Genomic DNA, 27,585 nt, shown 5'->3' on the forward strand with positions numbered 1-27,585 from the left:
CAGGGAGAGACCCTGTCCCAAAAAGTAAGGTGGACTGTAGTGGAAATTTTAGTTTCTTTAAAAATTCAGTTTATGTTATGTAAACAGGTTTTTGTTTTAATCCCAAGTGTGAAATATGGGATTGCCTTAGTTCAGCCACAGTTGATAATAGCCTCGTGCAGCTCAAAGAAAGGAGTGATCTTTGCCAGCTGCAGTTAGTTTAATTCTGAGGACTCTGAGAGGATGTAAATACCAGAGCCCAGAGAGAGGAAAGGGACTTCAAGGGATGCTGGGGTGAGGGGTGGGGTGGCTTCAAGGACTAGGTTGGATAAAGAAGAAGGCTGCTGTTGGATATCCTGACCACTGAGATTGGAGTTGCCCCAAAGAACCTGACAACCCTAACCAGCCAGAACTAAGTCTAAAGAGACCTATGTCCCCTTCCCTTTCAACCTTCTTTCTCTCCTACCTAAGATTGGAGGGTTGAAAGGGAGGTAGAGGCTTAAAGAACCCCAAATAAAATAGTTTAAAAACTAGTGCCTACTGTGGACACTGTAAGAAAATGACACTAGAGGCGCGCGCGCGTGCACACACACACACACACACACACACACACACACACACTTAAAAAGCAGCGAGCTCTGATGCCTCTGTCATAACCATTTTGTGTTACCAGGAATCATGCTCTGGTAGATAAGACGGCACTTATCTAGATGCAATTTTGAAATGAGTCCAATGTTCTAGTGAAGACATGAGATACAAACCTCTCAACTTCAAAAAAGGAAACCAGGCTGGAGAGATGGCTGAGCAGTTAAGAGAATTTACTACTCTGCTGAGGACCCAGGCTTGGGTCCCAGTACTTACTTGCTGGCTCACAACCATCATAATTCCAGTTTCTAGAAACCCAATGCCTCTGTGGGTACAGGCATGTTCACAATACACATACATACATGCAGGCAAAAGCAAGACACTCACAAGATAAAAATAAATGTTTTTAAAAGAACAGAAATGATTAAGGTTAGTGGGAAAGCCATACTGAATTGCAAGACAGGCAGAAAGCTGGCCTCCTGCATCAGTTAGGCCAAGCTAAGAGTGCAAAGGAGAAGTTACTTGAGACTCCAAACAGCAGATACACAGAGAAGGTTCTAGTGGTCTAGATAAAAGATCAAAGCAGCCACAGCATTCCCTTTGGCCAAGTCACAAACCACAGTTGGCCCCTACTCTTACTGTTCTGGGAAGGCTGAAGAAGCTGCAAAACAAAGACTTGAGAGTAGCAAAGCTCCAGCAACTAAAAACAAAAATCACAAATCAGCAAAAAGAGCCAGGGAACACCTTACATTTGAACTAGGCCACCCATCCCTACCTTAGCAAATGTATGAACTTATTTAACTTTCCTTAGACCTTGAACATCTTCCTTCCCTATTACATTTCCATCTCACGGAAAAAATAATTATGAAGATTTATAAGGCTCCAAAAATGTTTCAAGACCAAGCCTAAGCACATGCTGCCCAACCTCAGCACTGCAATGGTACAGGTAGCCCTGAGCGAGCTCACACCTGTCCTAATGGTACTACAGTACAGAACCCGCCACCCCCCAGAACCACTATGCATGCTTTATATCCCTAAACTGCATTCTTGTTGGTAACCTTCACTAATCTTAAATTGATAAAAACTTTACATATTTATCATGCATGACACGATGCTCTGAAATATATCAACACTATAGAATGGATTATTAAATCTAGTTCATTAATATGAATATTACCTAACAGCTGTGGGGTGGGGGTAAGAAGATTAATATCCACGCGCTATGGAGGAGTTTTCCGAGGATACACACTGACGGGGTTTCATCCTCAGGATGGCGCTCTGGAGATCTGTCTGGAAGTCTGGAAGTCATTGAAAGGATACCCTGAGGGAACCTCTTACTCTTCCTGAGAAGACTGACTGCTTTGCCCACATGCTTCTGCTGCCTGCCCATCCACCCAACCCAACTGAGCCAACAAGTCATGGACTGAAAACTTCCAAAGCTCTGGGCCAGAATAATTTTTTCTCTTCACAAATTGATTACCTCCAGGATCTGTTACAGTGGCAGAAGTTGACTAAGGCAACAGGCTACTCTACCTGTGGGTTCTTTGCTAGACCACTGTAGTAAAGTGACTGCCACACAAAGCAAACTGCATGAATGTTTTTAATTTCCTGGTACATATAAAAGTGCCATTCAGCTGGCACAATGGTGCATGCCTGTAATCCCAGCACTCGGGAGGCAGAGGCAGGTGGATCTGTGAGTTCAAGGCCTGCCTGGTCTACAAAACAAGTCCTGGACAGCCAAGGCTACAAAGGGAAACCCTGTCTCGATAGATAGATAGATAGATAGATAGATAGATAGATAGATAGATAGATAGATAGATAGATAAATAGATAGACAGACAGATAGATAGACAGATAAATAGATAGACAGATAAATAGATAGATAGACAGACAGACAGACAGACAGACAGACAGACAGACAGACACACACTATAGTTCATAAACAAGCAAGGGCATGGATTGTGGTGGCTATCCTAGACTGTCAACTTGACTATAATCTAGAACCAACTACAATCCATCTTGTAAAAGGAATTAAAGAAAAGTTTAGGTACCGGTGCGATGGCATGTGACTTTAATCCTAGCACTCAGGAGACAGAGGCAAGCAGATCTGAGTTCAAAGTCAGTCTACAGAGCAGGTTCCAGGACAGCCAAGCTTAGGCAGTGAAGGATACCACTGAAAACAGAAAGCTGGTAAAGCTGTAATAGAATAAGGAGGTCATGTTCCAGACCTAGCAAGAAGCAAAACTCAGCAGCTTCAGCCACATGGCTCTGGCTTTAGAGTCAAGAATAGAAGGGGTTCCTGGGACAATTAATGCTGGTTAGCTGGAGCTAAGAACTTACTGGTGATTAAAAAGAGACCAGTAACACTCTGAGGTAAAATTTTCTGGCAAGTATTTCCTGAGATCACAGATATGCTGTGTTCCAGAGACACACATCCAGACTTGGTAATATGTAAGAGTCACCCAGGTAGTACTGGGTTTGAAGGCATGAAGGGGTCATGGAAAGCAGCTGAGGCTTGGCACTGTGAGAGGCTAGGAGAGGCTATTTGTAAAAGTACGGCCTTGGTGGCAGTTGAAGTTGAGGCCTGGCACCATGAAGAGAGCCTATGAGAGGCTATTGGTGAAAGTGCAGCCACGTTGCCACAGAAAACCCCAGCGTATCTGAGATGCCAGCACCATGGAATGACCACCAAGAACAGCAGCAGCAGTGGAGTGGAGTCAGTCAGAGCCTAGAGTGCTACAGAGGAGAGAGCTAGAGAACAGACTCCTCCTTTGGAGGAGCCCAGAAGATCGTGTGTGGATCCCTGACAATGGAACAAGAAGCTGTGAAGTTGAAGTTGCCTTGGAGACCCCCAGAAGTTAGAGATGCCAGAGCCGTGGGATACATGCCTTAGGAGAGCTTCTCACAGGGAGTGGAGCCAGCCAGCCCAAGAGAAAGTGTGTTGCAGTCCATAAAGCTGAGAGGACTTGGAGACCTGAAGAGTGGCTGGACATCAGACATGGAGATGCAGAGTTTAGAGTATGTCCAGCTGGTTTTTGGTCTTGCTTTGGTCAGTGATTCCTCACTATGATGTTTTGGAATGGTAATGTATAACTTGTGCCATGATATGCTGGAAGTACATGATGTGCTTTTTTATTTTGGTAGCATAGGGAATTACAGTTAAGATAGCATTAATCTCAGAAGAGATTATGAACTTTGAACTTTTAACATTGTTAAGACTATGATAAACTATGGGGACTTTTAAAGTTGGACTAAATGCATTTTGCATTATGTTATGGCTTCAAGCCTATGAGGAGGAGCAGGGACTAAAATGTGGTGGTTTGAATAGGTTTGGCCCCATAGATTCATGTGATTGAATGCTTGGTCATAGAGAATGGCCCTATTAGATGTGGCCTTATTTGAGGAGGTGTGGCCTTCCTGGGGGAGGTGTGGCCTTGTTGGAGGAAGTGTGCCACTGTGTATGTGGGCTTTAAGGTCTCCAATGCTCATGTTCTGCCCAGTGTGGAAGCAGGACCTCCTCCGGGTTGTCCTCAGAAGACAGTTGCCTTCTGCTGCCTGTGGATCCAGATGTAGAACTCTCAGCTCCTCCTCCAGCACCATGTCTGCCTGCGTTCTGCCATGCTTCCTGCCATGATGATAATGAACTAAACCTCTGAAACTGTAAGCCAGCCTCAATTAAATGTTTTCCTTTATAAGAGTTGCCTTGGTCATGGTGTTTCTTCACAGCAATAAAACCCTAAGACACACTCCCAATCTTATTTTATTTTGCTTTCAAGGTAGCACCTTAAAAAAAAAGGAGCAAAGAATGGCTAAAGAAAAAAAGGCATACAATGCCAGAGGTCACCATTCTGTGACAAGTAAAATAATTTACCAGTTTGTGAGTAAAAGTACTTGCTAGGCAAGTGTGACAACCCAAGTTTGATCCCAAGTGGAAGGAGGAAACTAACCTCTAGAAGTGGTTCTCAGACCTTCACACACATTCTGTGCCACATGGATGTCATTTCTCTTTCTCTCTCTCTCTCTCACACACACATGCACACACAAGTACAAATAAATGTTATCAAGTCCAAAAAACTCTGAGTTGTTAATTCACATAGCAAGAAATACCCCAAAATAACCATGAAATATGTCAGGAAGAAGGTGACGAAACTGCATCACGGCTGACTTTTAACAGCCCTCTCTCAGAAACTGATACAACAATCAATTACCTGTATCAGGAAACATAGGGAAAGGGAAGCAACAAAGACAGCAGGGACACGCTGCTGCATGGTGCCCACTGTCCCTGCGGGAAATGCAGAGGCAAGGCAGGGCCCCTCTGCTCAGATCCTGCCCTTAATTGTAAGCAGATCACTCAGGGACTGGAGAGCAAAACTGCCCTCAGCACTAGGGAATGAATCATCCTGGAAGGGATGCATTCCCATGCTGAGACGTGATAACCTGGACATGGCTGCCACCAACACAGTGGCATCCACACCAGCCTAAGTTCTCCAGAGAGAACAGTCACACCATTGCAGCCTAAAATTGCCCTGACACGATCAGGCTTCCTGCTTGGGAATCTGTACTCATAACCCCATCACATTTTTTTTGCCAGTAAACACATACTAAAGTGTTATTAAGTTCCCTGTGGCTTTAAACAAAATGAGGATCTTTCCTGATTGAATTTCATTACCATTACTATTAGTACAGCTGACAACATCATATATAAACTATACATCTAATAACTATTAAAAGCTAAATGTAAGATTATATTTTAAAACGTATCTCGTTCAGGACCATCTCCCATCTTCCCATCGTTTCATCTTCCATCGTCTCATGCATCCTTGTATGGAAACCATTTCTTGCTAGAATGGGGCAGGGTTTGCTTTCAATTTGACTCATGCTGAGAAAAACATTCCACAGTAAGCAGGAAGGAATTTTATTACAGTAGGATCGTTCAACTGACTGCTGGGAGAAATAATCACATAGCAATCAAGAAATATCTGACAATCCATGTCAACTCTACTGAACAGCCTGTAAGTGATGCTGGAACAAACTGGAAATCACCAGAATAAGGATCCCAATGAAGTGTCCAATATCAGGCTTCTACAGGTCCCTCTCGATAACTCAAACCCCCACCCCACCCCCGAAGCAATAAAGGACAGATGTCACCCCCGAAGCAATAAAGGACAGATGTCCCCTTGTGCAAGAGGGGCAACTCAGAAAGAACATGCTCAACCCTGTAATCTACGGAGAAGCCCAGGAAGTTTTAGGAAGGGAATGCACAGGAACTATGCATTCCTGTTGCTTGGCAACAGAATACAAACAGCCCTTCCTGGAGGGAGGGGGGGCTCTTGAGACTAAGGAAGTAAACAAAATGTGTAAGACTCAGAAAGAAGAGACATGAGCCACCAGGCCCCTTCCCGAGGTTACATGAGCTCCATCCCCAGCACAAGCTGCCTTCTGAGGTGTTGACAAGTGTCTCAAGTAGCCCAGGCTGTCCTCAGACCTGCTGTGTCCAAGGATACCTTGAACTTCTGACCTCCTGTCTCCACCTCCCAAGTGCGGAGTGTTAGCATTGTGCCCCAGTCTGTCCAGCATCCTGTGATGTCACTGCCCAGGAGTATATAAAAGGACAAACCCATTTAGCTCTCTCTCTCTCTCTTGTTTCTATTACTCTCTGTCTCTGTCTCTCCATCTCTCTCTTCCTGTCCCCCCTTTCCTTCTCTCTCCATGCTCATATAATAAATCTTTCAATCATATCTGTTGTGCGGCACATATTTCATATTTTATATTATATCTCGTATCTCATTGTATTTAAAACTGAGCTTATAGAAATGCACCACAAGACTGAAAACAAAGCTTTGTGCACAGCCAACAAGCACTCCAGCAGGCCTGCCAGGCCCCGGCCCTCAAGTGGGGCCTCAGCGGACGGTTTAGTTAGTGTAGGAACTTACTAACCATCCACTTCCCACCTCCTCCCCGCTCCCTCCCACTTCCTGTTCTTTACTAGCTCCTGTCCATGTACCTGACTATGAACTTCCAATCCCCAGGCCCCTCTGCGTAGCCTCTGGTTACTAATCCAGGTCAGCCTGAAGGCTCCGGCCTACAGTAGGGCAGAAAGAGTCTACCAACAAAGCCACACATGGATGCGAGTGAGGCCTGGAACTACGGAAGCTTCTGACTACTGTGAAGACATTTCAGACAAAGTCAGTCGCTAGCTTCTGGCAGTCCGGTGGCCATACTGTGAGTCACTTGTGAGCTTTTCTACTGCAGGCTGGGGTGCGCTTATCACCTACCAGATGAGAATTAAACAATGATAGCGTGCTTCTACTGACGTGCTGTTTCCACTCTGTGGCTGTGACCTGAAGCAACAGAGCCTGTCTCACAGCTGCCCCCTCCTTCCCAGCCTTGCCCAAGCCTGCCCAGGAGCTGCCGTGAGCAAGGTCCACCTTCCCAAGCTGAAGGAAATTTCAGACAAGAGGCTATCCTTGAAATTGAATGTCGATATGCAATGTCAAAGAACACTGAGGAGCCTGGATCCCTTTACGAATCTTGTGAACAGCAGGTGTGTGAAGACAGCACTAGCGGACAACAGAAAATACTGCGACAGAAGCCACAGGAGGAAACAGCAAGTGCTACCTGGTTTTTGGCTTTTGAGTTGTTTGGGAGGTTTTGGTTGGTTGGTTGGTTGGTTTAGTTTGATTTAGTTTTGGGGTTTTTGTTTTTTGTTTTGGTCTATTTGTTATTTTCCCCAACCCTGGAAACAGCAAGTGTTAGAACCCTAGGAATGATGGTCTTTCAGGAGAGACGTCCAGGTCTGCTTCCCAAAAGGCCTGCTTTACTATATCAGTCATATACATTCTATATGAACTTTTTGCTACATAAACTCTTATAATATTCAAAAGGGGAGGATGTGCCCTTGATCAGTGGGGGGCTAAGGACTAGGCTAGTTATTTCAGGAAATGTCTAGACAGTCTGAAGTGAAAGAGAGCAGGCGGGTGAAGCCGAGTGAGGCTCTGAGACCTTCTGGCACAACCAGGTCCCCAGCAACACTTTTTGTGAACAGGCTGCCTGTATCCCCTCCAGGACATACACTCCTTGGGCTCTAATTAAGTATAAAGTTTCCAATTTTAAAATTGCCTAACAAAATCCTGAAGCAGCCCGCAGCTGGAGCAAAGGGCAGGCCTGATGCAGCGTCCCACCAGAATTCAAGGCTCTGATCAACAGAGCTTCAGTTTTCCTCAGCTTCTGCTTCTGCCTGGTGCCCAAGCCTCGCTGTCCTACTTCAGGGCTCCCTTCCTCATACCTCCACCCACATGCACACTGAACAGGGCTCCCCTGGAGAGAGTCCCACTCACGCCACGTTCACAGGGGTCATCTTCATAGTTCTGTGAACTAACATACAACTGTTGTGCCGGGTGTGGTGGCGCACGTCTTTCATCCCAGCACTCGGGAGGCAGAGGCAGGCAGATCACTGTGAGTTCGAAGCCAGCCTGGTCTATAGAGTGAGTCCAGGACAACCAAGGTTACACCGAGAAACCCTGTCTCGAAAAAACAAAAACAAAAAAACAAAAAACATAGAACTGTTTCCAGAATGTTCCATTAACTGATGAAAGTAAAGGTGCAGTAGCAAGGACACAGGCATTTCTACGATGCTGCCTCTGCAGCTGTAACTTCTGAAAATCTAAGTCTAGATCTTAACCCAATCATCCTGGAGAGGAAACAGCCTACATACCTTTCAAAAACGCCATGTTTAGGCCTGTTTTTCTCAACACCATAAACTCTCCACACTACAATCACCATGCTACAAACAAGCTACTAATGAACTATGAAACAGAAAGAGCTGCGGCTGGGAGGACGGCTGCTATGCAAACTCAGGAGTCTGAGCTGGGAGCACACTTCCGTAATGGGGAGCATCTGGAGGACCCCTGAATGAATGGGCTCCAGCTTCATCAGAGACGATGGACTTATTTTTATCATCTTCGTTATGTGCACACGTACATGTCTGCATGCAGGTAAGTGTAGGTGAGGTAAGTGCATTCCACAGAGCCACAGGACAACAGCATGTATGCTGGGAACCAATCTCAGGTCCTCTGCAACTGCAGTAAGTGCTCTTCTGAGCCACCTCTCCAGCATCACTAAACCTCTAAAAAAGGAAAATGAATAGTCAGGTGACCAGGGAACACGGCTGAGGTCATAAAGTCTGGGGCAAGCATTTTCCAAGCATTAAGTGCACTGAATCTGGGGAGAGAGAGAGCTTTGCCTGGTGGGAACAAGGACTGTGGGGTGGTGACAAACAAGGACTGTGGGGCAGTGACGGAGGAGGAGAAAGCCCACTATGGTTTGAAGGTCTGACCCCTCCCCACGGCTCACGTCTGGGGGGGGGGGTGATCCCTGAGTGGTGGTACTTGGAGGTGTTTGTGAGAGGTACCTTGAGGGTAGGAGTGCTGCTTCCCAAAGACAAACAGAGGTCTCATGGAACCAGCTAGTTTCTGGAGAAGCAGGAAGTATAAAACAGCAAGCTCGCTGGCTCTTACTAGCTCACTGGCTTCCTGACACTCATATGTGCTTGGGCCACTACGATACCATCCACCAGCAAGTAGTGCCACAAGGAGGCTGCATCAGAGATGACACCTGATAGCACTGCCAGATCTTTGACTTAGAGCTTTCAAAACTAAATAAACTTCTTTTCCTTACAAATGATACAATCCCCAGTGTTTTGTTACAGCAACAGGAAATAAATTAATACAATGTTCCCAACCTAACACAGTAACCAAGACAATATAGTGTCGCCTAAACCAATGCTCGTTAATGGAGGAGTGAAGAGAGCCTGGATATGACTCACATACATAGTCAAGTCCTTCAATAGTTCAATGGGGAGAAAAAGTCATTTAAACAAATAGATATGCATTAGAAAAATTGGATATGCACATGCAATAAATAGGTCAAATAAAGATAAATAAATAACAGCCTATGGTATGATAAAAAGTTGTGTCTGGTTTCTGGTACAGAGCTCCAAACTTTGAACTCTTAAATCATGGTACTTTTTGTTACTCAAAGCAGCCCTTCCCAACCAAGCTGGAGTTTATGTGGATCACATGACTCTTCTGGGTCAGGACAGAGTTCAGCACTGGACGACTAGCCACTAGAGAGTGAGAGTTTTCAGCTCCACCTCCACTCCACTGGCTGGGGAGGGATGATGGGATGAAAGTGAGTGCCCAGTCACCAGTAGGCAAGGACTAAGCCCCACACTATGTAATTAGATCTCCACTAAACCACTGAGCACCATGACTTGGGTCAGTACACCTGGTGGTCTTAGGACAGTGACAGGCCCAAGGAAGTCATGGAGGCTCAGCGACCTCCCCACTCCCAGCTGGCCTGCCCTGGTAGGTGCCATTTCCAGCCTCTGTAAGCCAGACTAAATCCTGACACTAGATGCAGGGAGCATCTGTGCTAAAATACTCCAACATAGCAATTTAAGGGGAAAAATTTATGTGGCTCATTTTGAAGAGGCAACCTATAAGAGCAGGGAAGTCCTGGGCCAGCTGGAGGCAGAACACCAGTGAACACTGGAGCCCTCCTCTAGGGCAGGCCTTCCCACCTCAGCTAACCTAGCCTGGGGTTAGGCTCTGGTGGCTCTACACCCTATCCAGTGGACAGTCTACACTGGCCATCTCAAAGGGATCCACACCAATTCTCCAGTTCTCTGGTCAAACCAGAATCCAACAATTCAATTAAACTGAGCTCCCAAAGTTAGCACACCCAGCATCTAGCCAAGGCTGTCCTCCCTTCAGATGCCAATCATGAGACAAATCCTAAGACCAACCAGATTATAAATGTGGATTTTCCCTCAAAGCTCTACCCAACAACTCCAGGGACTCAGGCAGTATCCAACTCTATTACAACCAAGGTAAACTTCAGAAACAGGTCAACAGAGGCCATGGAACGGGGGTAGGGTGAGGGATGCACAGACTCATCACTGCCAGCCCTCATATCATGAATGAGCCCCAAAGGGAAGAATGTCTTGAGGTTCCTTCCACCTCTGGCTCCTATCCACTTGCCAAGAGATGACAGCAAGGGTACCAGCCAAGCCCTCTAACCCTGCCGAGGCCACCTCTCAACCAAACATAACGCATCATGTTCATGTGCTTGAAAGCTCTATACTGCAACCCAAGGTGAAGACCCTAACACTTCAACACCACTTACTATATGCACACAACCCAGGGCAGAACAGGAGTCAGGAGGAAAGAGTGCTAACTCTGGGGCAGCCACCAAAAGGGTGCAAATCAGAAAGCAAAGCTTGATGTCAGCCTTTAGCCAAAGACAAACTGTAAGGAAAAAGAAAAGCCAAGCCACTGAGTGGGAAAAACACTCACAAAGCACACCACATAATAACAGAGAGTTGATTCAAATATAAATAAGGAATTTCAGCTGGGCATGGCACACGCCTTTAATCCTAGCACTCAGGGAGGCAGAGGCAGGTGGATCACTGTGAAATTGAGGCTAGCCTCAGTCTACGAAGTGAGTCCAAGACAACCAGGGCTACACAGAGAAACCCTGTCTCAAAACACACACAAAAAAAAAAAAAAAGAAAAAGAAAAAAGAAAGAAAGAAAAAGAAAAAAAAAGAAAGAAACTTTAACTCAGCAAAGCATTCTATGAAACTATGGAAGCCAAGGACGACAACACACACCTACAGTCCAAGCTGAGGCAGGAGAATCATGAATTCAAGGCTAGCCTGAGCTACACAAAGAGACCGTGCCTCAAAAAGTGAATGAGGAGGAGGAGCTGGAGATGGCAGGGCAGAAGGGGACAGTGAATGAAAGAGAGGAGGAACTGGTGATAGAAACTTGGGGCACCGGGGGTAGGGACATGGGGTGGGGGGAGACAACACTACTTGGGACACGATGACACACACAAATGGAGAAAATATATTTGAATAGGCACCGTACCAAAAATAAACCTGTGGTCGGGATGGTGGCACATACCTTTAATCCCAACACTCGGGAGGCAGAGGCAGGTGAATCTCTGTGAGTTCAAAGCCAACCTGGTCTACAAAACGAATTTAGGACAGGTAGGGCTATCGAGAAAGAAAGAAAGAAAGAAAGAAAGAAAGAAAGAAAGAAAGAAAGAAAGAAAGAAAGAAAGAAAGAGAAGTACAAAATAAATCTATGGCAAACAGGCACAAGACAAGATGTTCAGACTCACTAGAAAAAAGCAGACTAGAGCCATAATGACACGTGGTAACATGTGGGGCAGGATGCACACAGGAGGCACGCTCTCTTGCTCTTGTATGTGTTTACTCTCTTTCCCGCTCCGCCCTACCCCCATCTCTCTGCCTCTCTCTCTGTCTCTGTCTCCCTCATACACACACTCCCACACACATTCACGGCTCCTTGGTTTGAAGGTCTTACTTTGTTTGTGACTGGGCATCTAACTCAGAACCTTGTACAAGGCTGGCACAGTTATATAAGCCCTAGTAATTCCACTGCTGAGTATTCACCCAAGAGAATAAAACCTACACCACTAAAGACGTGTCTGTGAATGTCCCAGAAACCACTGCAGTTTAAATGTGAACATCCCTCCAAGATGTGCCACATCATCCCAGCCAAGAGGCTACCAAGCATGGAACTGGAACCTCCAAAACTTGGAACCAAAATTACCCTTTCTCTTTCAGAGTTCAACATCTCAGCTATGCCATCACAGTGACTGATGCAAATGTGGCCCACATAAAGTGGAAAAAGTGAAAACATCAGTCAATTACCATGTGATGAGCAAAAAAGCAGCAGCTCAGGAAACAATCGATCAACAGGACAATGTAAATCACTGAGACACACACAGGCAAACAACAAACACCACAATAGATCTAACAGGCCAGACACAAACGACCTACAACCTCTCCTGCAGTGTTCCAACACCTTTGTCTGGGGAGAAAAAGCAGCCTTTGTCACTTAGAAAAGAGACCTGTGCAAATGGACACTCTGTACACCATGAACAGCATGGCTTAAACGTCTGTTAAAGCATCAATCATACACTTAAAAGCAGTAAATGTCATTACAAGTAATTCGTGTCCTCCATGAAATATTTAGTAATGTCTTATGTAAAAAATTGCACACAATACAAAACAGCAAAATAACCCACTGCCCATCCACTCCTACAGACCTGACTTGTACAATACATCAGTGCAAAAACCCAAGATTCTGAAGCAATCTTTTAAATAGATTCTTCATTAGTCAGAGGCTCCCGCGTTCTATTCCCGGCACGACATCTGAGCACACAGTGTTTAACAACGCGTGCTGACGGTTTTAGTGAGGAGCCCTTAGTCATAACACAATTTACTAGAATTCAAAAGCAGAAGTAAAACGACCTTTACTTTTTTGGGGAAAAAACCTACACTGGTATAATTCAGTGAAACACTCAATTTAGACTCCTGCACAGAGGAATCACTACCAAGAACTGGTGTCATCTGTTCAGAAACTGCAATGGGGCAAAAGCAAAGGTTAGTAAGTTTGCATTTTAGAACATTATGGTAAAAACAGTGCTGTGTATTTACTACTTGGTGTTAGGAACAGAGGCGCAATGATAAACAGCTGACCACAGGACGGCTTCTGGCAGCTTCTGCATGCTGTGGAGCCTGACAGAAAGGACTGTTCCATAATTTCATTAAAGGTGATATTACTAAAACCTGGACAGATCTTAAATATCTGGAAATAACAGACTTTAGAGAATATGTACATGTGTAAAGGGACAAGGAGATGAACTTTAAAATCAAATACACAATTCATATACAGCACGAGACAAAGCCGTGCTGGGCTGACTCCCCCACCTCGCCTCCCTACACACAAGCTCCCCTGCAATGAGCCCAGGAGCTTGGCTCTAACCTATAAGGAGCCACACACTGTACCCAATCTGCAGAGCCACAGAGGCAGGAAGAACACAGACTCCAGAGAACCGGAGAGGGGGCGCGGGTTGTTCCTTTGAGGTCTTAGGTTAGGAGGGAAGGTCTAAACAAAACAAAAAACAACTCTGAGGTTTTAGACAGGACAACACTGGGGTACCTGGGGTACCTGGGGAGTACAGCACCTGCTGAGCATGGGAAAGGGGCGAAGAACAGCCTACATGGCGAGTGAACCATCACAGTCTGCTTACCAGCAGAAAGCACACCAATGCTTGCTTTATTCAGAGTTACTTACTTCAAAGACATGGGTAACACAATAAACTGAAATTACCATTTCAGGGAGTCTCAAGATGAAGGTCTGACTTGTAAATAGTCCACACAGCTGGAGTGAGGCTAGGAGGGACACTGGCATGCACCCTCTCCGCATGCACCCTCTCCACTGCTAGTGTAGCACAGCCTTCACAGTGTGCTCTAGTACAGTAATACAATAGGAAAATTAAAATGATAAAATGTCTTTATTGGAGGAGGAATGGAATGTATAGGCTGAGGCAAGACTGTTCTTGGTATACATTTTTATATATTTTGATCCAGAATCTATTTTTTTATTTTGACTTGAAATGTAAGTAAAATATGGCTCCAATTCTACAGAAGAGATTGAAATGGGAAGTCACACCCACCTGGCCCAAGCTCTAATACCATGTAGGAGTTCTTTTTATAATGCATGTACTAACTACTTGTTTTCACAGCATTGTAGGAAAAAAAGGAAGGAAAAATAAACATACGTTTACAGCTAGAAGCATTGTCAGTAAACAGGAGATGGCCCCTAAAAATGCACTGCCACTGAACATAGTCAGAGGGGCTAGCTGGGGCAAATACAAGCTGAGTTGTGTTCTGAGACCACAAAGTAGGATTTTCAAAGACAGCTTCCTGCGCTCCAGAAACCTAAGGCAGGACCTCCCCTGACAGTCCAAGTTTTCAGAAATGAATGAGGTTCCAGTGCAACGCAGGCATACAGAGAAACCCATGGTGCAGGGAAGCAGAGGGAACACTTCTGGGGCACAGAGAGCTCTCAAAGGCTTTGTTGCCTCCTGTACTCAGAATGGAAAACGACAGCTTCTGGCGGTGCAAGGTGCATGTTGATTAACAGCAAACACAGCCTGAGCAAAACTAAGACTTCACATTGCATGCTATGATTAGCTGATAGATTCTCTTAGTTAGATTTCTTTTGTGACCTAGAACTGTATTCCACATGAACACAAACAGCTTCTGGGCTACCTCAGGTACATTTATGAAAAGGATGCCCTTTGGATAAAAGCTGTGAGTTAGGACAATAAACAAACTGCCCAAAACTGTCTACAGTGCAAACAGAGTACTGAACAGAATACAGAAGGAAGAACAAAACAAAAACCACTCATGAATTAAAATGTGAACAAATACCCTGACTATTCAAAGAGTTTAACATACATAGCACAGATACCAAAGTAACTTGGGATAATCAAGCTGAGCTAATATAAAACTAGGGAGTGGCACTATATTTGCATAACCTGAAACAGGCAACAGCAGACTGTACCAAATCCCTAACATCTCATACAGTCAGCATCACACAGAGATGCGGGGCAGGGGCTAGAATAATCACCATGGGGCAATCAGGAGGCTTACTTATCAGGACTGGTAGACAGTACTGGTGGATGGCACACTCACCTGAAGTGCTCAGCCTCTGCAACGTCACCATCTCCAGTAGAGCCCTCCATACCCCCAACCAGCCACCCTGCAATGTCTCCTGCAGATCGCAGAGCCAGTCCTTGATAGCCCTCCACCCCAAACTGTCTGATGCTGGTCCTGAAAGTCACAGACTAAGAATCCTAGCACTCTGGGTGTAAGCTCCTAGGAAACAGAGAGCACCACACCACAAGCCTCCTGCATGCTCAGATTCAACTAAGCAAGGAAACAGAAATATCTGTGGAGAAATGCCATCTGAATTCATTGTGTACATTCCCTAAATGCCATGTAACCACTATTTTCACAGCTGTTCCCTTGCTATCTGGCATTGCAAGTCATCCAGAGACCATCTAGAGTACACGGAAAGATGAGGAGGTTGCAATACTTAAAAATTATATTCGTAAAAAATTAATATTTCAACTAACTCCTAATCACCTCCCTCCTCCCACTGTAAATACTGCTACCAGCTTAAGGTATGTTGTGAAATTAAAAATATCTTATTTATTTAAAAAAAAGATGAGGGGGTTATATGCAAAGACTATGCAGCTGTATATGACAACAATCAGCATCCACAGAGAATGGAATTCTGGGAGGGCGGGAATCATGGGGAAAGATACTAGAGCCAAAGCCAGGGCTGCACTTTGTTAAACCACCCCACCAGCCTTCCCAGGCAGACAGAGAACAGAAGCCTGTGCCCAGAACACCATTCCCCACATGTAAGGGCAGCATCTGCCTTCTTGAATTACACACCCAGTAAAATGTTACCTTTTTAGGTATGCTGCATTTTAAGGAAGCAGTAAAACCAAAGCTAAAACATAACTCAGCTGTGATGAATGTGCCTAAATCCCATAAAGTTCTACAGTGGTCTGGGGTGAAGCCGGACTTGTAAAGATGAGCACCCTGAAGGGCACGAACCAGTCACTATGCCTCCACAAGAACTGTAAACACCCCTGTGTTCTCAGCGTGGGCCCAGGCACAGCAGCTAGCTCTCAGTGCAACGAGTAAAACACTGCAGGTGGTTCCAAGGCATGATATGGGAAACTACCCCATTCATATTTTAGGGAAAATTTTTATTACTTGTTTCTTGGTAGTGATCGCCTAGGTTGTTTACCAGGAAAAAGAGATTGCTTCCCACCACGGCTCAGAGGTACTAACAAGTCAACTGCAATGTAACAATCTTTAATGCTAGGGAAACACGGCACTAACACAGAGTACAAACGTGCTGCTGCTGTGTTAACACTACAACCCCCGGGGCACACTCACAGGGTGGGAAGACACTGTACACAGCAACCTTCAGAGCTCAGGCCTGTGCCTAGGAGTCCATGACGAGGCAGAGCTGCTGTTCAAGAGTCTCTGGGCAACTGAATGCACAGAGGAGAGCACTGTGGCCTGAGACCTGGTTTCTCCCCACTGAAGTTTCACAAGAATTGTTCATTTACCACAAATAATTATCTAAATGGCCCCAAGCATTTTTTTTTTCGACTTCTAAAACAATCCACATGTTGCAAGTGCCTTTCCAATGCTAACAGATTAAGACTACTCTCTTCTTATGAAACTGTGAAAACGGGACAAAGGGGAATTGTTGCCCACAGTTCAAACCACAGAACATCTTAAGGGAGAATGGACCACTGCAGAGGAAGTATGTGACCAGCCCACAGACTGACAGTAAGATTCCCTTACAAGGGGCTGGGAAGATGGCTGAGACTGCTGGGAAGAAAGCTCTCCTGCTGTCTTCCAAAGGGCCTGAGCTCAGTTTCCAGCAAATGCCTGTAGCTCCAGCTCCAAGGGACACAGCCTTCTCTCCTAGCCTCCACAGATACGCACACACATAAAGAAAATAAATCTTTAGCCAACTACAACAACAGATTATTTTACCTACCAGCACAGAATATCCCGGGGACTTCACTTCTGATTATGATGGTCCGAACTTTCTTATCCGATTTTAATGCATCCACAGCTTTTGATAACTAAACCAAAGTAGGGAGGGAAAAAAAAAAAAAAGAAAGAAAGAAAGAAAGAAAAAGGAAAAAAATCATTTTCAACGTCCTGCCAACAATATGTCTTAATTTTAGAAGCAACCAGCTTACTCTTACACTCACCATCTTGAGAAGATTTTTACTGAGTGAATTTTTCCCATAAGCTCTGTTAATTCCAAGCACCACAATTCCTAGTTAAGGAGGGAAAAGAAGGACACACATCTGGGTTAGTGAGGCGCTCAGGAAACAGACTGCAGTGTATGGATGACTAACCTGGCAAGGGACTGACTAAGCTGCCCTCTTAACCAAGGCTTCTGCAAAGCCAGGTCTTTATTTTTACAGTTATAGCTTTTCTTTCAAAACAAGTGCTTTATTTTTTCAATTTGGCAGCTAAAAACTTATCAAATCAAAGTGGTGTTTAATAGTCTCACTTCACTTTAAGGGGAGAATTTCAGCGTCATGAGCCCTTCAAGTCTTCTCTTTATAAGCAACCCAAAGGAATCGTCAGTGTTTCACAACTTTCCATCACTAATAAGGTGAGGGTGGGCACACAGTGGAGACTGGCAATTATGACACAGTCACTCCTCATTGTCCTTCCCAGTGATCACCCCCCTCCTGCCTGCTCCTCTCAGCAGTGCCTGTGGCAGGCAGGCCTCTGACCTGCTTTCTGCTGCTGTTCTAGCTGCAGGCAGCTCACTGCTCCTGGCAGGTTTAACAGTCCTAGTACTTCTATGCCAGGCTTCCTCCTGACCTCTGCCCTGCACACCTAACCAGACAGCACTTCCATTCAGACCTACAAGCAATTCACACTCAACTCAAATAAAGCAAAGTTCATTCATTATCCTCCCCTGAAGCCCAAGCTCTCCTTGCTCATCCCTGTCTTATCAACCCCTCAGCTAAACCCAGGCTCCCACCCCAGCTGCAGCAGTCAGACTAACTATCCAAAAGCAGGTCCCTGCACAGAATTCAGCACTTATGTGAACGCCTTTATTTACAAAATACCTGGATCCAATGGCCTCATCTATAGATTTGAGGTGCTATACAACCTGCACTCAACCTTCTCCCCTCAGCACAAACCTTCACTGCATACCAGGCACCGGTCTGTCCCAGTTATGTCGGACAAGGTCAGTGTGTGTCATGAGGAGTGGGTGGCCATCTCTCTTCACACCTGGATGACAGCACTACATCCATCCAAGCTTCACTTTCCATGTGAAGAAAATGCAGTCGCTCAAGCCAGATGTACTGAGCACGCAGTACAGTATTCAGCCGTCACATTTAATACACAGCAACATGGTGTCTCTGGCCAGCAAAGAAACATATTCCAGGAAAGGCTCTGCTGAGACGAGCCGGAAGCTGCGTGAGCAGGTAGGGAAGTGGAAATCACTGGAGAAGGCGTGACTGGATTGAGGCATACCTAGGACTACCAAAGCACGCCCCTAGGGGTAGCTGTGACCGCCACCCCTACTGGCTCTACCCTAATGGATGAGTTAATCCCGATGGAGTCTGGGTGTCACAGCATTATGGGAAAGTAGCAAAAGGCAGGAGGTGGGCCTCGCTGGAGGAAATGGGTCACTTGGGTGTGGGGACAGCGTCTTCCCTGGTCCCTTCCTATCTTCCCTCCCTCTGCTCGCCTTCCTCCATGAGGTGAATAGCTTTCTCTACTATATATTCCTACCAGCATGGTGCGCTGCCCAAATGCCGGTCCCAGACCACCAAGGAAAGAACCTTCTGAAACCACCGGCCCAAAATAACTCCTTCCTTGTTTACACTATTTCTGTCATACAGGAAAAGTAACTAATACAAGTACTGGATTCGGGAGAGAGGACACACAGGAGAATGCACAAAGCAGCCAGGGAGAAAGCCAGCTCAAGGGGGTAAGAGCAGTCAGCCAAAGTAAAGAAAGTCAGCACCGGTCAGAACACTCAAAGGCCAACATGAAAAGTCTTGTCTTCGGCCTGGGAACAAGAAGTAGCCAAGGTAGAAGCCGGTTATAAACAATGCGCATGCTCACATAATCTGGGGCAGGGCTGCTGCTTCAGCCAAAGGCATCCTGCAGCGAGATGTTGGAAGAGGGGCTTGGCAGAGGCTGGCGCTGGTAGAAACCAAGGGAAACCAAGTGAAAGGATTCAAGACCAACGCAAGAGGTAGGAATGTGAACATGACGGCTGGATTGAGGGCTAGTTACACTGGAAGGTGGTACTAGCAACATCTACCGGATTTCTGGCTTTAGCGACTAGAGATAAAACGAGACGTCTAGTGGGATAAAAAACGTTTATATGTACCTTCACATTTCTTTCCAAATACTCTGACAGACAGACTCACTTAAAAATGTCAAAGTCTGAAAGTACAACGCGCAATTAGGCTTGACACACACATTACACACAAACTAAGGCAATGGGCGGCACGGGCAGAGCGCTGGGAAGGTTTGCAATTCTACGACCATCTCAGCTATGGAAGAGAAGAACGTGACAGCCCAGGACCCTTTGATTAAAAAGCAACACACACAACCAGTAACAGTTAACTCAATGTGACAAAGGTAACTGGGGCGACCAGATCTGACATCATACTCAATGATAAAAGATGGAATTAGTCTTCCAGCAAAGAGGAACAACAAGACACAGCCCCTAGCAACACTGATGTCAAGGCAACGAGGCAACCTGGCAAGAGAGAGAGAAAGAGCAAAGTGGCATCGAGATGGGAAAGACATCACAGGGGACATGCTCATCTATGAAGGAAACCCTACCAAACCCACAAAAACCCAACAGAGATAATAGTGAAGTCAGCAACATTTGCATTTTACACATTAATGATGTATAATCTAAAAATAGACTCAGAAAATAACCCCATTGGTAACAACATCGAGCCACAGAACAGGAACTCTGCTTTGCAGTCCAGCACTGAAAATCACCACTCATTCCAAAGGTATAAAAACTAAAGAAACTGGAAAGTAAGCAATCTTGATCCATCAGAGAACTAAGACCTGACAAGAGAGGACAGAGAACTGGGGCATAGCTCAGCAGAAATCCACAACAACCCACAGTACACCAAAGCTCAGAGCAGTTCCCTCACATCTACACAACACAACCCAGGTTCTGAACACAGTCGTGTTAAACCCACCTAAGAAGTAGCAATGCAGCAAGATCCAGGAAAATACGGAAAACCAAACGAGGGCTGAGGAGACAGGAGCCCAGCCATCACACAGTGAAACGGTAGTTAGGGTTTGGGCAGAGTGCTTGCCGACCATGTGCGAGGCAGTGAGTTGGACACCACAGCACAGACAAAGAACACTTTGGTCATCAAAGCAATGCCTAAGTGCAACATACCAAAGGACAGCAAAACAGAGTTACTGCAGCTTCCTCTAGAACACAACAGCACTAAGTTGGTGGGGCAGAGGTAACCAAACATGCTAGGATAGCTGGGTGCTCACAGGAAAAACAAAGGACACACATGTACACCTAAATACAGAAGACCAAGGAGGTAGAGTTGAAAGGACAGTGAACAAGGCAACAAACAGAATGCCCAGACATGACACACAATCACTCAAGGGTAGCCACTCTGCTGGCTCCTAAGTGTGGCTCTCTACGCCTCCACCCCTTCAGTCTGAGGCTGTTGGTGTCCAGGTTTCGCCCTTCATCGGTGGTGGGAGATTCCTTCGGTTTCTAGAAGGAGTTTTTATTATGGTGAATTTATCAAATGCTTTTCCTGTGTGTGTTGGGATAATAGTGGCTTTTCTTGCTTAGCTCACCGGTGTTATGAATCTCTTTGAATGCTTTTTAATAATGACCCACACCTGCATCCCCAGAGTAACTCCCACATGGCTGTGGAAAGTAGTTCTTTTTATGTATAGTTTGATTTGTGTTTTATTTGAGGCCAAAAATGATACAAGCATCTAAATATGGAAGGCCAAGGGGTTGAGGGTGAAGAAAGTGGTGAACAAGACAACAGAAAGCACAAACATGATACATAATAATCCAATCATCTCAGTAGTAACTTTAGGCTCGAAAGACCTAAAGAGATCCTCAAGAGTTGGAGAAATGGCTCAGCTGGTGGAATGCTTGGCCTGCATGAATTCAGCCCTTTAGCCCAGCACCCAAAAATAGATGATAAACAGATAGATAGATTTATAGATAAATAGATGATAGATGATTGATAGATGAAAAATAGATGGATGATAGATAAATAGATGATGGATGGATGGATGGATGATAGGTAGGTACATAGATAGATAAGATGATCAGAGTGGATAAGTTGGTACCTAGCTCTAAGTAGACACATTTGCTGTTGTTATTTGTTTAAGATGAATCATGTTGGCACTAATCAAAAAAAGAAAGAAAAGGAAAGGAAGGGAAAAGAAACAGCTGGAGCAGGCATATTAACTTCAGAGAGAGCTGATTTCAGAGCAAGGCATAGCCTCCCCAAAGATAGCAGCATCCCATCACATAGGGGTCCTGTTCCTCTAAGACATCATGATCTTTAACGTGCTTGCCCCTGTAGAAGAACCAGCAGAGCTGCAGAGAGATGAACCCACACGCCATATGACTGCGGACTGTAAGTCACTTCCGCCAGCACACAGGCCCAGCTGCAGCTGAGCCCGCTGAATGCAGAAGCTCCACCAGCCACAGCAGAGTGTACATCCTTGTCAAGCCCAAGGAAGCATCAGTGAGACAGACCACACTGGGACAAAAACAGCTTAACCCATACAGCAGTGCACGTGCAACCCCAGTGCTCAGGAGGCCCAGGCACCATCACAGTTCCAGGCCAGTGTGGACTAGTCAGCAAGGCTGTGTCACGGAAAGTGAAAAAGGACAGCCAATTAAATGCAAGGGAAACCAGCAGAATCAATGGCACCAGACACAAGATCAGCACAAAAGGTTCAATGAAACAAAAAGGAGAAGAGAGAGAGAGAGAGAGAGAGAGAGAGAGAGAGAGAGAGAGAGAGAGCGCACACACGCACACATCTGTCTGTCTGTCTGTCTCTGTGTGTGTTGGCCCAAGGCTGACGTCAGGTGTCCTCTATACTGAGCCAGGGCCTCTCATCTGATCCCAGAGGCAGCCAGCTTTGGCTGGTCCAGCTTTAGAATTCCTTCTCTCTGCCTCTAACATGTTGGAATTACAATACCAACAGCCACTAAGCCCAGCTGTATTTTTGGGTGGTTCTGAAGGTATAAATTCCGGTCTTTATGCGTCCATGGTAAGTACTTTCCCCCCTGAGCCATCTCCCCAGCCCCTAAAAAGGATTTTTTTTTAAAAGATGAGTAATTTGAAAATCCTCTATCAAAGGAACTTGAGCAATTCCAACAGTCTCTATGAAAAAGAGAAACAGAGGGGACTGCAGAGATGGCTCAGTGGTTAAAAGTACTGGTTAAGGAGCCTCTTCCAGAGGTCCTGAGTTCAAATCCCAGCAACTACATGGTGGCTAACAACCACCATGTATACTGGAATCTGATGCCCTCTTCCAGCATGCAGGTGTACATATAGATAGAGCACTCATATAAATAAATAAATAAATAAATAAATAAATAAATAAATAAATATATTTTTAAAAAAGGAAGAAAAAAAGAAAAAGAAACAGAAGGACTATGTCCTACCTCAGTCATAAGGTTAGCATTAAGCTAGGCCAAGATTACAGAAACAGAAACTAAAAACCAATATTTCTCATAAATATAAATGCAAATAAGATACAAGCATTATCGTACCCAACAACAAATAAAAAGATTATTTATCACAACCACTTGGGATTACTCTAGGGATGCAGGTGTGGGCTATTCCTGAAAGGCTTTACAGTGATTCCTCACACTAACCAGCTAAGTAAGAAACACCAACATTACACCAGAAAACGTACTTGGCAAAATTCAATGAGATGAAAGTCCACTCTACAAACTCTTCAACTAATAAAGAGTAAAGCACAGCCAGATGCCACTAGCATCAGGCAGAGCAAGAGAAGTCTGACCACTTTCCTCCACAGATCAAGAGCAGCTGGATGAGGCTCCAGCCTTGTAAATTAGAAAGAAGAAACGGAGACATTCAGAAAGCAAAGCCACTATCTGCAAATGACTTGCCATGCATGGGAAATATACAAAGTATTAGAACAAATCAGAGGTTATCAAAGTGTAGATAATCCAATGCCTATGGACCAAACTCCAGTGTTTCCTACACATCAGCAATGAGTAGTGGGAAAATGAAATTAACAAAACCATTCCCTCATGACAAGAGAAGCAGCAGAAGTAGAGCCAGTCAAATTTAGGGGGACAAAAAAAAGGCAAAAATGTGGGGGTTTTGGGGGTGGGGGGTTGGGAGGGGGAAATGGAGTGTCCTGTGGAAAACTAGAAGGTTTGTTTTGAGTTTAATTTACAAAAATGCTCCAAAATTGAAGCTGGAAAGATGGTTCAGCAGTCAAGAGCACTTGCTGCTCTTATAGAGGACCTGAGTTCAGTTCCCAGCACCCACATCAGGAGGTTCAAAACCACTGTAACTCCAGCTCCAAGGGCCCAATGTCCTTCTTTTGCCTTCTGTGAGCACTGGGCTCATATGCACACATATGCACACTTGCATGCACACATATACATAAACAAATCATTTTTAAAAAACTAAAGTGAAAATGTTCTAAATGTGACTCTGAAGATGCACTGTACATGTTAAGCATTTGATGGTCCATCAGTCATATCTCAATACCTAAAACACTCTGTAACTTTATTATTGGGATAACTCACATATTCATTAAATACATGGTATTATATCTCTTAGAACATGAAGAAACAGATGGTAGCAGACTTCTGCCGTGTCTGCCAGCCTACCTTAAATGAAGCTGGCATAAGTAAGGGCCATGGGAAGGTTTCAGAGAAATCTCTCACCAGATCTCTGCATCTGGATATGAAGGATGAAGAGGAGACATCAAGAATGACTGCTCTGTTCTGTCTGCAGAAATTGTCCCAAGAGTTGCTCAAAGACATCTTTAGGATGGGTCACATTATAGTCCAAGCTTACCACCCTGCAGGGAAGAAAGTTCCTAGGTGCAGCGAGACGCCATTCCGGGAAGCACCTGCAGAAACCTAAGCAGAAAGGACTGCAGAATAGCAAGCTTAGGGGCCATTGCAGGGATGTGAGCTGAGGGCGGAGAAGAGCTGCAAACAGAGGATCCTCCAGCTCCCCAGTGTGGAGAGTCAGCTGGGAAGGGAGGAGACCTGGGGGAAAGCCGAAGAGCGGCCAAGGACAGCTAGGCCACTCTAAAACTGAGGATGAACAAAAATGTAAGAAGAAATAACCTTGAGGGACGTGGCTCTCTGGGAGGACCCCCACTGCAAATTACAAACACAGAGCCCTGACAGCAGCTACAGCAGCTGCAAGCCTACAGAGCTCTCTGCATATACCTACCCCTGCCTAAACCTTACCAAGGAAGCCTGGTGCTTTTCTGCCCCTAGAGGGTTCTCAGACTCCTCAAAGGCTGAGAGCATCACATTTTAGAGTCATCACTCTGGCAAAAGCACCAGGAGATCCTTAACAGTGTGATGTTAGAATCCACTCAGGCCGCAATATGAACAGCAGCCCCTTCCCTCTCACAGATAGCACCATGCACCCTACTGAAAACACTGGGGTTTCTCCTGGAGGAGTGAGTCTACATACTGATGGCCACACAGTCTGATCGAACCCACACACACACATACACACACACACACACATACACACACACACTCCTGATAAGAAGCCACACCCACCCACAGGGATCTGCAGGAGACCACCACTCCTGCCTCAAGAGGCCTGATTCCATTCTTCCGAACTCTGTCAATGCTGTGTGTCTCTGGTGACGGTGCCTCAACTCTGAGTCCCTGCTGTTCTCTTTGCTGTCTGCTATCTGTCCACGGCAAAACAATAGTGACTAAAGCACCACCTGTGTCAGTGTCTCTACAGCATTAACCTTTCAGAGACTCCATCCTGCAGTACCCTGGGTCTGGCATCTTCCTTCGCACTACTTACAGTTGGTTCAATGATTAAAAACAATAAAATAAAGCAAAGCCCGCACTGTCATTTCTGCCAGTCTTCAAATAATGCTGGGTTGGTCTTAAGTCCGGGATGTCTAGCTACCAATATTTACATTTCAGTTTATAAAATCATCTTCCATATCTTCCCCTGTGGTCCAAGTGCATCCTAACTTAAAGATTTCCAGGAGGTTCTGTGGGAGTTTGCATTGAACCTGCACTCACAAAAGCACACAGAATACGGTACACACAGCTAGCTGTACTCCCGACCCCTGTATAAATAATACACCATTGGAGCATATAACATAACCGAAACACCAACACCACTAAGCTGACCCAAGAGACTAGCATTTGAGGCTTTAATAATTCCAGGCCCATCTAAGCTCCAGCTGGGCTTCCTGCTGCTCTGTCATACCAGACTTGTCTTCTGCAGTTTCCCAGATACATACCTCCATCACTTTAACCATGCACTATCTCTGATGGTTTGAATGAGCAAAAACCACAATGAGTCCCCATACTCCTCAGCACCCTGCACAGGCTACTCAAGAGCAATGTACAGTAACCTTCTCATCTCATCTTCCCAGCAACCTCAGCCAACAGCTACTATTCTGCTTGGTACATTCGATGGTTGGTCACAGAAAACTTTGCTCGGAAGCACCAGTCTCTGTTGCCTATAGGAAGCCTTGGAGTGGGCACGATGGCTCAAGCGTGTGATCCCAGCACTCTTGAGTCTGGGGAATCTTATTAAGTTCCCGGGCAGCCTAGGTTACACAGGGAGAGAGAATCCTGCAGGCACTGCAGGGTTCTCAACAAGCATCGAAGAAAGCATCATCTGACCTTCAATAATCAACAAAGCTTCTAAAAAGGCAGCCACCCTGGCTTACTTACTGTTCACTTCTACTTAACAGATTATGGCGCTGTAAATGGATGTCAAAATGCGAAGGAGTGGTCCACTCGCCCTTCCTGGACAATACCTTATCCCACCTTCTCCACTATAGTTAAGCCAACACTGCAACTAAACGGAACTTCCTGAATATTCCTCTGCATCTTACCTATTCACAGCCTCCCACCCTCTGTCCTGCACTAATGTATCTGTCTCCTCCCAGAACAAGAAGCCCAAGGACAAAATGAATAGTCTCGTTATTTAACCCCACAGAGCTCAGCAAGGCAAAAAATAAAAGTGCATAAAATTCCTCAAGTGAAGTGCAGCAGTCCCCCGAAACTAACTCTCTGAGATAAAAATGTGCGAAAAGAAAAAAAGATGCTTCTAATTTAAGAGTCTACCGGATGATAAAAGGTATCCCCGCTGCAGCTCCTCCAACTCTCGCCTGAGATGGCAGAATGCTATTACACAGCAAGAAGCAACCCTGGCCCTGCACTAAAAGCCCCGCCGTGACCTTGGCTGGAGAGACCCCCAACGCGAGCAGCAGCACCGCGCGCAGTGAACCCGGAGGGCCACCGTATCCTGGGCCGCAGTAGCAGGCCCGCAGACCTCTGCGGCCCCGCCAGTACTCCCTGCAGCTCACCTCGGTTCTCCTCCTCCAGGTGCCGCACGCGCAGCTCGTCCTCTGTCTTCACCTCAGAGCTGTAGCTCCTCCTCGGGACCGGACCCCCGGCCCAGGCCGCGGGGCCGAACCTCGCGCAGCACGCGGCCACCAGGCGGACGCGACCCGCTCTCAAGGCGCCCAGTGCGCCCGGAGCCGCCGCCGCCGCCGCCATGTTGTCTGTTTACAGCGGGCGCCTGCAGCCAGCTCCGCCTCCGCATAGAGACGCGCACGCGCAGGTTGGATGGCTGATGTTTTGGCCCCGCCCAGGCCGTCCTGGCCTGGGCTGCCAAAGTAGGGTTTTTCTTCCGAGCCCTGGGAGAGGCGTCTTTAAAGCCATGGAAACGCTTTGAGGGGGATGCAGTCTGAAGTACTAGAGGAATTGCCTCCCTGCACTCCCTAGGCCACAGTCTACGCTTGTGACAGACCATCTCCTCCGAAGAAAGATATTCTAAAGATAGACCTTTGTACCCCTCCCTGGGATATCGGATTGTTAAAATGCACAAGGAAATGGAATTCCCCGCCCCTCCCCCTAGAATCCCACGTCTGGACTAGACAGTCAAAGGAAGAACTTATCTCTAGACAGAAGTCTCACACGGTCTGACAAGTTGTCAGACCACATTGCAGTGGACACTGGAGATAGTGATGGATCTGTGGTGGGTGGGACCTTCCCCGACCTGGATTACCTAGCTATACATGCACCCCTTGCGCTCTATTTAAACCTAAACCTCATATCAGGACCTTGAAGATGGACTCGGGGACAAGAACATCACGGGATCCTTTTGTTCCTCTTCCCAATGTGGACACAGTGAACAAATCTCTAATTAGCCTATTGAAGACAGGTGGCTAAAGCCTAGTTTATCCCGGCAGCCAGGACCTCGGGCTCTGATACTAATTAATGACTTCCATCCCAAGGTTCTTGTGTTAAGTGAG

The 27,585-nt window shown here is 45.8% G+C and overlaps 1 protein-coding gene across 2 annotated transcripts in view; it reads right to left on the reverse strand.

The window, feature by feature from the left end:
* Nucleotides 1-26,856, reverse strand: part of Auh (AU RNA binding methylglutaconyl-CoA hydratase) — a 92,396-nt gene extending 65,540 nt beyond the window's left edge. The window contains exons 1-3 of one of the 2 annotated variants that reach the window (XM_051171339.1): nucleotides 26,635-26,856; nucleotides 17,259-17,326; nucleotides 17,039-17,126 (exon numbers count right to left, since the gene is read on the reverse strand). In XM_051171339.1, the coding sequence (XP_051027296.1) occupies nucleotides 17,039-17,126; nucleotides 17,259-17,326; nucleotides 26,635-26,827 (349 nt within the window). In that variant the 5' untranslated portion in view covers nucleotides 26,828-26,856. The remainder of the gene's footprint in view (nucleotides 1-17,038; nucleotides 17,127-17,258; nucleotides 17,327-26,634) is intronic. The other variant, XM_051171349.1, reaches the window with a different exon arrangement.
* Between the last annotated feature and the right edge of the window lie 729 nt (nucleotides 26,857-27,585).

This window comes from Acomys russatus, chromosome 3, assembly GCF_903995435.1.
Source record: "Acomys russatus chromosome 3, mAcoRus1.1, whole genome shotgun sequence".
NCBI classification, from domain to species: domain Eukaryota; kingdom Metazoa; phylum Chordata; class Mammalia; order Rodentia; family Muridae; genus Acomys; species Acomys russatus.